The 12015-nt window shown below is 40.1% G+C and overlaps 1 protein-coding gene across 2 annotated transcripts in view; it reads left to right on the top strand.

Moving 5' to 3' along the window:
- The window catches only part of ELK3 (ETS transcription factor ELK3), a 69799-nt gene extending 58263 nt beyond the window's left edge, over positions 1–11536 (top strand). Inside the window, exons 4-5 of one of the 2 annotated variants that reach the window (XM_021687537.1) lie at positions 3794–3916; positions 10548–11536. In XM_021687537.1, coding sequence (XP_021543212.1) covers positions 3794–3916; positions 10548–10646 — 222 coding nt within the window. In that variant the 3' untranslated portion in view covers positions 10647–11536. The remainder of the gene's footprint in view (positions 1–3793; positions 3917–10547) is intronic. The other variant, XM_021687538.1, reaches the window with a different exon arrangement.
- The last annotated feature ends 479 nt before the right edge of the window (positions 11537–12015 follow it).

Here is a 12015-nt window from a genome sequence, read left to right as displayed (position 1 = left end):
AGTAGGAGGGTTCATATAGAGAAATTAAGGAGCATATGAAACCAGTTTATGGGGGAACCTAGAATTGTGGCTAAGGATATATTTTTTTTCCCCTTGAAAAAAGAATTTCAAAGGAACATAGTATCTTATGGTGATTGATTTGGTGGCGGTGCTCGGAATAGATTGGCAGAGGGGCCAGAAGTACATGGGCTGGTTTAGATGGCATTTATTGAATGCCATCTCTAAGGTGATGGGGCCTTGAATGCAGCAGGAAAGGAAATGGGAGGTATAATAAGAGTCAGTTCAAAGAAGGATCCACACAGGCCATGCCCAGAGATTGTAGCAAGTGGGAAGTAATTTTGCATCACAGTGAGGAGGATGCTGGGTTGTAGACAGGGCTGTAAGTCCAGGGATCATGTCCTGTTTTATCATTGTATCTCTGGCACCTGATACATATCATGCATTCAGTATCTCTTGAATGGATAAATGGGTAGTATTGTTGATAGAAATGGAGGAGTCATAAGAAACACTAGACTTGGAAGGAAGGTGAGTTCTAGTTTGAACATGTGGGGCATTCCAAGTGGACATATCCAGCAGGTGACATGCGAGGGGATGTACCTAGAGCTACAGATTGCTTCAGCTCATCAAGTATTTAGAAACTGGGTACTATAGGAGGAATAAAGATGAACAAGATACCTTGAAGGCTACAGAATGAGGTATAAGAATAATATGCAAATTACCATGAGGCAGAAAAAGTTAAGGAAAAAGTGGTTATAAAGTGTTATGAAGATTCAGGAAAAAGAGGGAAAAGCAGAAAAGTCTCCTTTGAGGAGGTGGGGTTTTGATGAGCAGAGGGAGGCAGGGGTAGGAAGGAAGAGGGGGTCTGAGGGCATGGTCCAGGCAGAGGGCCATGAACCAGGGCACTCAGGAGAGGCATGTCCGGGCAATGCCAGCTCACCAGGTTTCGCTCAAATGTGCAGGCTTTGTAGGAGACTGTATTATGTGGAAGAAGAAGTGAGTTGAGGGGGATGACAAAGATCCTGGTTGGATGGTCTTTCCCCTTGAACATCAATGTCCTTTGCCTCAGGTCCTAGGGCATCTGCTTCCATGCAGCTGATGGAATCAGGAACTCTCTGTCTGCCATTCAGAAGGGCCCATTTGCTAAAATATTTTTTGGTGAAGGAAGAGGAAGCATGCATTTTGCTTGTGGCTTCTTTCTTTAGTGTCTAGCCCTCAGGCTCAGCCCACCTTGCCTGACTCCAGGAGATTGTGGAAAGAGGCTCTGAAAACTCACACTGTACTGGAGATTACCCAGGGTGAGCATTAATAGGAACATTCCTTAAAACAGCAACCAAACGGTTTTTCTTTACAGCCACAGGATCTTCAGGGAGAACAGGGATGGGGGAGAGAAAAGCGAATGAAGCCATTTCAGAATATTTATTTGCATATGTTATAAAAGATATTCCAAACGATTAAACATGTGAAACAGAAGACTACTGTATTCTGAGTACGTCCTGTATCCCTTTGAAACAGATGTGCAAACATCTCACATTCAGACCTGGGTGCATATTTTAGACTAAAATAAAACTACATGTATTGCTCAAAGGATTAAAACGGAGTGGATGTATATTTATGGCCACAAATAAGAGAAAGATAGGTTTTGTAGTCTAGAAGACCTTTTGTCTCTTAAGAGCTTTGGGACCTTCATTGGTAGGTAAACTAGGAGGCCCTGAACACACTGGTTTTTGAACATTAACATGCATACTGTGGCTGGAATCTGGTACCAGAGTAACGTCCAAATATGTTAGTTCTCAGATGACCTGAGTTTGTGGACTTGAGCCTAATATGACTGAGAGGAGCCTTGAAGGTACTGGCTGACTTGATTGGTTTCAGAACACAGAGTACTTTTATACATGCATTGAGAATACTCCCATGAACAGATGAAATTCAGTGAATAAGTATATCGGGTACACTTGTGATTCTTGAGCGTTTGCTATGTGCCAGGCACATATTAAGAGCTCTACATAGATCATCTTATTTCATCTTCCCAGCAATCCTATAAGGTAGGCAGTTTTTCCTCCCCATTTTATAGATTTGGAAACTGAGGCATAGGTAGTTAAGTAGTGGTTCTGAGGTTGAAACCCTGGCAGAGCCCATGCTGAACCGTTAAGTCTTTTTTTTTTTAAAGATTTTATTTATTTGACAAGAGAGAGAGAAAGCGAGAAAAGGAACACAAGCAGGGGGAGTATGAGAGGGAGAAGCAGGCTTCCCACTGAGCAGGGAGCCCGATGCGGGGCTCGATCCCAGGACCCCGGGATCATGACCTGAGCCGAAGGCAGATGCTCAGTCCTGGGACTGAGCCACCCAGGCGCCCCTGAACCGTTAAGTCTTAATCGCCAGACCAGATGGCCCGGCATATTTGTGAAACTGCCTTGGATTAGAAGTGGGAAGCTTATCCAAAACATGTATTTATCCTAGTCACCTCATAGGCCATTCCATGTGTAGGAAATGCTGTGGAACCAAAGACTCAAGATGGTATAAATTAGTTTACCTTTCAGCAGCTTCACAGTTTGAGAACCTTTGGATGTTTGTCTCCTTTTCGCTGAACAGAGCAGACCTTTCAACTTAGGTTTATGCCAAATATTCTCGATAATTAACGAAGCTGCTGGGGCCAATTCTAGGAAAAAATAACACTTTAGCATCCAAAGTGATGCAATCTGCAATGCTGGCGCCTTTGCTGTGGTTCTTCTTACACAAAGCACCTTATTGACATCACAAAACCACTGCGGGGCTCCTGCTAGTCAGCAAAGGTGCAAAACCACCATGGGCCAGGGAGTTTGCCTCAGCTGAGCATAAAAGCCATGCAGACGTACCAGCTGGGGCGAGTTGTTTCTTCTGTCCTTTAGCTAGCTTGCAGGCCAGGATTCCTGCTGTGTGTGTGCAAGCAAATGCAGTCCTTGGCACTCTCCTGGGAAACACAGAGTTTTGGCTTTACACCCAATCTAACAAGAAAGAATTTTTTCCCCCCTCCAAACCATTGCCAGGGAGATGAATTCTCATCAGCCCCATATCCGGAGTGGAATCTGGAAAACCCAGTTCAGAACTTTTGAAGAAGCTGCTACAGAGTATTTTAACAACAGATCCTAAAATCTTTTTTTTTTTTTTTTTTAAAGATTTTATTTATTTGAGAGAGAGAATGGGGGAGAGAGCATGAGAGGGGGGAGGGTCAGAGGGAGAAGCAGACTTCCTGACTTGATCCTGGGACTCCAGGATCATGACCTGAACTGAAGGCAGTTGCTTAACCAGCTGAGCCACCCAGGCGCCCCCAGATCCTAAAATCTTAAAGGGCCATTGATACCCATGAAAGTGAAGCCTGAGAGGCCCTTTAAAAAAATGTGTGTTTGTAATGGATATCCAGTGTAGGAAAATAAAAAAATATTGTTTAAAAAAATAAAGCCCCTTCATGGAATCCCATTTTGTACACTAAATCTTATTTAATGTGGGAAGGAAAACAAATTGAAGAAACCACCTGGACGAATGTTGCTGTAAACTTGAGTTTTACAATGTTTAGAACGTTTAGGGAAGGTAACTTGTCCATACTTTTCTCCTTTATAAAATTGCTAATGCAATACAATCAGCACTGAAGAAAGTTAAACTGTGCACAGCCTTGCAGAAATTACATAGTTGTCAGATTTTCCTAAGATGGTAAGGCTTGTTTCTTGGTTCATGGCTGGTGTACCTAGCCACACTGCTGATCGTGGCCAGAATCAGGTGATACCTTTATCAAAATCTGTGTATGTGCTTTCTTTCCCAGACACCAAATGGATTGCTTCTGACCCCGAGTCCACTGCTATCCAGCATACATTTCTGGAGCAGCCTTAGTCCAGTTGCTCCACTGAGTCCTGCCCGGTTGCAAGGGCCAAACACGCTGTTCCAGGTGAGCATTTAGAAATGAATGTTTAAACACTGAGCATCTAAGGGGTGTGTTTCCCCAATAAATACTGCAAAGGTAACAGAGTTCAACCCTACATTTGGTTAAAATGTTACGTTTCCAAAGGGAGTTAATGGTGCTGCAAAACCCAGCCTTCAGAGGCAGACATTTTTATCAAGGCAGAAATGGCATATTCATGTCTGGTATTGACAAATGGAACAATTAATTCTCGAAGTGCTTGGATATCTTCATTGACTATGAAAACTGGGAAGTTATTAAGGAAAAGGGACTTTAAAAAAATTAGGCAACATACTGACGTCACTTGAAATAAATTGAAAAAAATAGTGAAGAATGTCCATACTGTAATAGAAAAGTTATCTGTATAATTCTGTGAATCATAATCAAGTTCTCCTTGTTCCATAATAAGAAAGGAGCGTCCAGGGCATTTGGTTAAAAACTAAGTCTTAGCTGCTTTATCTTGCACAGCTCCTGTTACTAGGTAGGTACATTTATTATTCATTCACACACTAGAATCTTGCAGTAGCACTGCTTGCGATCATGTGGTAATCAGTATTTCTTCTTTGAGACGCAAAGACCGTTCCTCACAAAGATGTTACTAAGAGACAAATAGGAAGGGTCCTAGGGACAGGAGTGAAGCAAAACTGGGGAAAGTGAAAACCCCCTCTGACTCTAGCCTGTCTCATCCACCCTGAATCCCATGCCTGCCCTCCAGCGTGGCTCACCCAAGCTAGTTGTTTTGTTCCTGCTGCATCTAGCACTGACCACTTTGTATTATGATGGCCTGTTCACCTGGCAGTCTCCTCCACTAGACTGTGGGTCCTCAAGAGGCCAGAACTACATCTTGTTTCTTGTTTACTGTGCTGCCCATCCCCCCACCCTATGTCTGGCCATATTGCTTGGCATACAAATAATGCTTAGTAATTATCACTGACTAAATGAGTGGGTACCTAAGAATTCACCAAGGAATTGGGGCACATGGCTGGCTCAGTTTGTAGAGCACGTGACTTTTTTTTTTGAAAGATTTTATTTATTTGACAGAGACAGACACAGTGAGAGAGGGAACACAAGCAGGGGGAGTGGGAGAGGGAGAAGCAGGCTTCCCACTGAGCAGGAAGCTAGATGTGGGGCTCGATCCCAGGACCCCGGGATCATGACCTGAGCCGAAGGCAGACGCTTAACGACTGAGCCACCCAGGCGCCCCTGAGAGCACGTGACTGTTGATCACAGGGTCGTGAGTTCGAGCCCCACGTTGGTTGTAGAGGTTACTTTAAAAAAAAAAAAACAACAGAAAATTAAATATTTAAGAACCTAAGTGTTAAAAAGATCAGTTCTCTGTGTTTTGAGTTGGTCATTTTGCTCGTAAAGGTTGGTATTGACCTCCTCTGTGCCAGGAGCTATACATGCTGGGATTTAGGGTCTTGGAAGAAGGGTAGAGCTAAAGAGGTTTTGATTGCTATCTTGCTTCTCTCGTTCCTAGTAAGTTGAGGTAGGGTTGTCATGATGTGACTGTATATCCCTAGGTAAATCAGGTTTCTCTTCTGGCCCATCTTCTCATCACAAGAAAATTGAGCTATGGTCATGCACAGCCAACATGTTCTCAGCCCTTTAAACTCCGGCAGGGAAGTAAAAACTAGAAGCAGTGAGCAATGTAGTACTAGGAAAAGTTTTAGGTTAGTATTCTCTTGGTGGAGAGCTGAAAGACCTTATTTCCTCATAGTATTCACAATGGAGCAGCAATATTCTAGTATTAGAGCTCCTGAGGAGAGCAGTTATTTGGTGCCATGTGTACGGTAAGCTCCATGGGCACAGGGACTGCAATATTACTTTAGTTCTAGAATCTAACAAGGTCTCTGGAAGGTTCACTAGATATTTGTGAATAAAGAATGGAATCTCATGGGGTGCCTGGGTGGCTCAGTTGGTTGGGCGACTGCCTTCAGTTCAGGTCATGATACTGGAATCCTGGGATCGAGTCCCACATCGGGCTCCCGGCTGAGCAGGGAGTCTGCTTCTCCCTCTGACCCTCCTCCCTCTCATGTGCTCTCTCTCTCTCCTCTCATCCTCTCTCTCAAATAAATAAATAAATAAATAAATAAATAAATAAATCTTAAAAAAAAAAAAAGAATGGAATCTCACTTCCCTCCTCACTGGGAATTCTGCCACCTGATTGGTACAAGGCTTGGTGATCTCTCAAGGAAGCCATGGAGAACTGCTGTTAGGGAGTTCTTTGGGATCCCTTGCCGTGGATACTAAACCTTTTCCAGCCTGTCACTCCTCACAGTAATGGTTCGTGTCCATAGTGATGGTGCACATTAGCAGGATATTTGGAGCTCTGGGTGTTGGGACACACATACCCTTTTCTCTTCAGTCACTACTGTAGACCAGTGGCTCTCAAAGGTAACGTGCAAAAGAATCACCTTGGATGGTGCGTTAAAAGATTTTGCTGGGCCCCAACCCCAGAGTTTCTGATTTAGAAGGTGTGGGATGGGGCCCGATTATAACATTTCTTCAAGATCCTAGTGATGCTATTACTCCAGAAATCTACTTTGGAGAACCAGAGCAGACCAGTGGTTCCTAATTTATAACTAGAATTCTTCAGAAGAAATTGCTGCATTTAAAGACCACCTACTCAGAATTTTAATTTCACAATGTACCTGTCCTCTCTACCAGAGCCATTCAAAAACAACAACAAAAACCACAAATGGGAGGTAGGAATGGGGAAAACAATCATGTTTAGATGGTTGTTGGCAGGGCCTTGTGCCCTCTTTCTGTGACTGGGGTCCTTGAAACTAAGGAAAAACAACTTTGTACCTTTTAAAATACTACTCTTCCTATGTAAGAGCAGTTGTGATAGAAGTTGAAACTAGCAGTTTTGAAAATAGTAAGTAAAACATGGTAAGAGGAATATTCAAAATTCAGATTATCAGCAGTGCCCCTTTTGAACTAGTAATTTTCTTTAACAATAAACCTTTCATATATACTAGACATGGAGGAAGAAAAGAAACACATTTGGGCTGCAATAAGTTTTAAATGATGCTGGCAAATTTCCTGTTGTCAGGATTGAAAAGTAGATCAGAATCCTTTCGGTAAACAGTTGACAGAGCTGAGGAGTTTTTGCACAGAAGGTCCACTGATGTAATTACTGTGGCAAGTTACAGCAGATATCGAAGAATTTAAGGGAAGGAGAGAGAAGATATTAGTGCCTTTCTGGAAGAGGTGTATTTAAAAATAAAATGAGATTGGTCTGAACAGTTTGGCATTTTGAGCTTATCTACAGGGTGTCTGTTCCACTTCTGAAACAGATTTTCATCAAATTGGCATAGGTACAGATAATATCTTGAAACAAGGCAGGATTAAGTTTTTTTTTTTTTTTTTTTTAAGATTTTATTTATTTACTTGACAGAGAGCCAGAGAGCACAAGCAGGGTGAATGGCAGAGGGAGAAGGAGGCTCCCCACTGAGCAGGGAGCTCTCCGTGGGGCTCAATCCCAGGACCCTAGGATCATGACCTGAGCTGAAGGCAGACGCCCAACCGACTGAGGCACCCAGAATTAAGTTTTCAATTGAGGATGTTTTCTGAATGTTTTAATTCAACAAATCTAACCCAGAAAATATTTGCAATGCTCTGTTATCAGGGACTGTAGGGGAATATACACTATGGGAATAACAGATATATAAACAAAACGTTATAGGAACCCAACAGGGAATAGCTTTCTAGCTAGGGACTAGATGAAGGCTCCGCTGGAAGAAGTGGCACCTGAGCTGGGAAGAAAGGACAGGATTTTGGCAGAGAGAAAAGCACCTTCTAGATAATCTCCATGATTTGGATATGCAAGTGCATAGTCTGTCCAGGAAGGGACTGGGTGATTAGAAAAGCAGCTGTAGGTCTTGAATGCTATGCTCAGGGTTTTCCACCTTAGTCTCTTGACAACCATGGAAGGTTTTCTAAGCTGGATATAAAAGAACAGATTTAATTATACTATTTTTTTAGATTTTTAAATTTATTTGAGAGAGGAAGCAGCAGACTCCCCACTGAGCAGGGGGCCTGACACACCTTGGGATCATGACCTGAGCAGAAAGCAGATGCTTAACCGACTAAGCCACCCAGGCACCCCTAAAATCTCTATTTTAGGAAGATATTGCTGACACCAGTGTGGAGGAAGGACTGAAGAGAAAGCAGAAAGTATAAGGTGCAGGAAGATAGGAGGAATATTTATACTACTGCAAATACTGAAGGAAAAATCATCTTTTAGAATAGTAGAAATAGGAATATATTTAGAAGATATTCCAGAGGTAAAATTGAGAGAAGGACTTTTAGTTGGGTTTGAGGAGTAAGAGGTAGTGAAAATTAGGAAGTGGCAAAGATTACTTATGTGATTAAAAGACTAGAAATACTATAAGTAAGAAGTTAACATTTATTGAGGGCTACTGTATGCTAGACGTTGTTCAAAGCACTTTTCATGGCTTCTCATTTAATACAGTTGACCCTTGAACAATGTGGGGATTCAGGGTGCTGACCTCCCCCTTAGAGTTGAAAATCCATGTATGACTTTTGACTCTTCAAAAACTTAATTACTAATAGCCTAATGTTGACCAGAAACCTTTCTGATAACAGTTGATTAACACATATTTTGCATGTTATATGTATTATTATGCTGTATTCTTGTAATAAAGTAAGCTAGGGAAAAGAAAATTGCAAGGAAAATATATTTGTAGTACTATACTGTGTTTATTGAAAAAAATCTGCACATCTGTGTTGCTCAAGAGTCAACTGTACTCCCAATATTTCTTTTTGAAAAGATAAGGAAACTAAGGCCCAGAGATGTTGCTCAGCTTACCCAAGACCACACGTTAGTAAGTGGCAGAGCCCTGACTGAAGTTTAGGGTCCTGTTCATATCACCACTCTCACCAACTTAAGAGTGAACACGGAATAGCAGGTTTTTGGTGAAGACGCAATGATGGGGACATCTAGCTGACAGCAGGAAAGGATTGTTGAGTCCAGTACAGGAGAAAGGAAGGCTGAAAACAAAACTTTGGGGGGAACGTTGCAACTTAAGCGAGTGAAGGTGGGGAGTCAATAAAGATGAAACAGGCCAGAAAAGCCAGGCAAGAGAAACTACAACAGAGTGTATAGAAATAAAGAGCAGAGGGCAGAAATCAATAATATACTTTTTAAAAAAACAGGAAGATTAACAAAACCAAAAGCGCTTCTTTTGAAAACACCAATAAGATGGACAAAAAATAAAATGAGAAAAGATTGCAAATAAGCTAAGAGAATGAAAATTCAAAACCTGCTCTTCATTCTGTGTTCACTCTTAAGTCAATGGGAATAGTAGTTAGGAGTGTGGATCTTAAAAGAGTATAAACTATATGCAAATAGATTTGATAACCCAGTTGAAATGGATAAAATTCTACAAACAACTGAAGTTCCAAAGTGTCAGAAAAGAAACAAAAACCTTGAATATGCCAATGACCATTAAAGAAACTGAAATAGTATTTAAAGAGCACACTCACACCAAGCCCTGCCAAAAATAAGTTGGGCAGTTTGGTACAAAAAGCGCAGGATCTTTCAGAGTTTAAAACTTGGCTTTACTGCCTACTAGTCTTTAACCAATCAGAACTTACTTGAATTCTGTTTTCTATAAAATGGGGATAACCAAACTTACTTTACAGGCTTCTAGATACCAACTGAAATGACAACCACTGATAAACTGGAAGGCACTACACATTAACAGTTATTCAAATAGTTTGAAAATTGAAAAAATATATTCTGTATTTATTGTACTTCTAACTTGTGCTAGGCTCTGTAGTTTGATATTTAGTGTTGCAATTGAATATTAACTTATCTAAATAGAAATTAAACTGGAAGATAGCCCAGGAGAACATTTTGACACATATCAATCTAGACAACAAAAATCTAGTTGTGAATAGTAATGTATTAAAAGGAGATCTTTAATTATTCTTGTTGAGTTGGGAGTATAGTGTGGTATTTTTTTAGACCTGAAAGTTATCAAAGCATATACTTTTATCCCATTTATCATCTTATTTACCCACACTACAGAAATTAACTTTACTCTTTGTTTTGTCACTTAAAGGTGATCTATTAAGTTTGGTATTATCATTGTAATTAAAAAAAATATTTCCTCAGCTCCAAGATAACATTCTTGCTTTCTAAATCTTTTAATAAAAGCTAAAACATTCTTCATTTTTAGCAGTTACTGAGAAGCATTTTTTATACTCTAGAAAAACAATGGCCATTTTCAAAATACAGTATTAGAAATTTTACATGTGAATCAGTAGAGTCAGTTGTCTGTGGTTTTCAAAATTACTTTAAGCAAATCAACATTCTAAGTAGCTTGGAACCTTTTAAAAGGAGTATTTGAACATGCTTTAGCACCACAGGTACATTTTTTTCTAGTGGCTAGGCATATAAAATAGGGACATTTTCTGGGCCTTCTCTCTTGTTTGCTATATGTAATCTTGAGCTCATTCTGTAAAATAATTTGCAACCCCTCTGTCCCAAGGGTGATCCACTATGGTCTGTCTGGGAATGTAAAGAATTCAAGTTTGTCCCAATGGGTCTGCAATAATTATTTTAAAAATCTTCTGTCCCCTACAGTTTCCAACACTGCTTAACGGCCACATGCCAGTGCCAATCCCCAGTCTGGATAGAGCTGCTTCTCCAGTACTGCTTTCTTCGAACTCTCAGAAATCCTGATGACATCTGGCCACAGTTAAAGACTTATTAACTGATGAAATAAATTTGTCCCCATGGGCTAGTTTACCTGTGTCATGAGAAGGACGTTGTGAAACCCTGTTAATTTGGTTTGCACTTTTCATAACATGGATGGTCTAGATTTATGTTAGCATTTTTAAAACCTTTTTTTATATTCAAGTATATATGAAGATCTGTTTGGCATTAAGTGATTTTTTAATGTTTTTGTTTTTATATCCTCTTAGCTCTTAAGTGTTGAACACTGTTGACAGTGAAGAACTTTTCTTAATGGTTTTCAGTGTAACTAATAAGGATGTGAAGCTTTTCTTTCTAATTCCGCATATGCTGAACTATGCTTATAGACACTATAACCAGCTGTGCCTTCCTTTGCATTTAGTTTTATGTAAATGGTTTATATATTTTTTAGTATTAAGAGAAAATGTTTGGAAGACAAAAATTAGTATCAAACAGCTCTCTAGTAGAATCATTATTTTTCAAAAGTAGGCAAAATGAAAGCTTATTCATATTTTTCTTTTTCGCTTTCAATTGTATAAGAATTGCCTTAGAACCTTTTGAACTGAAGTTCAGTAAATGTCCAATTTCATGTTTTTATAAAAGAAACTAAGCCATATTTAGAAAATAAACATTCACAAAAGAAAATGTTCTAAAGTGCATTTTTTAAAAAATGAAGTTTGAAAGACTAGCCACCTAGCTGTTTACAATCTTTTAGACTCCTCCCAAACAAAAACCTGAGATGGAAATCTACATCAAGTTCACTCTACTCATTCCCTTGGAATATATCCTATGTAAGCATATTCTTGTTTCAAAAAATTAGCTGTGGTTCTCCCAGTTTTCCATAGCAAATCACACCCCTGATACATTTCCTGTATCATCATGAGTTAGGGTTTCACTAAACCCCTAGAACTATAATTAACATTTAAACATCCTATGGTTAGGAAGAGGCTCACAGACTGGTTGATGAACACAACAATTCTGTAACATCAGGTATCTTCAGGTGTATAAGGCATAGCCTTGTTTGTGGAAACAGAGGCAGGATACACTGCTTTATGTATTAACTAAGTTTATAGTGAGAAGGAAGGAAATTGGATATAAGAAATATATAACTCTTCAGGAACCTCACTGTGGAACTGAACTACATTTGGAGCACTCAGCAGTAAATTCTTCTGCGTAGTGTAAAGCAGTGGTAACAGAAACAGCAGGGGCCACTCTTAAGGTATTGTTCTGTACATGAAGTAGGAAAGTTCTAATGTGAAGAGACCTGGAAAGTGCCCAGTGCTTTCAAGATCAGATTATCATCCTTAACTGTAAGTAACAAACCAATTTGAAATGTGGCCAAATAACTGATTCCACA

The sequence above is a fragment of the Neomonachus schauinslandi genome, chromosome 5, assembly GCF_002201575.2.
Source record: "Neomonachus schauinslandi chromosome 5, ASM220157v2, whole genome shotgun sequence".
In the NCBI taxonomy this organism is placed as follows: Eukaryota; Metazoa; Chordata; class Mammalia; order Carnivora; family Phocidae; genus Neomonachus; species Neomonachus schauinslandi.
Note: the sequence above shows the minus strand (reverse complement) of the source record. Positions and strands in the feature narration are given on the sequence as shown.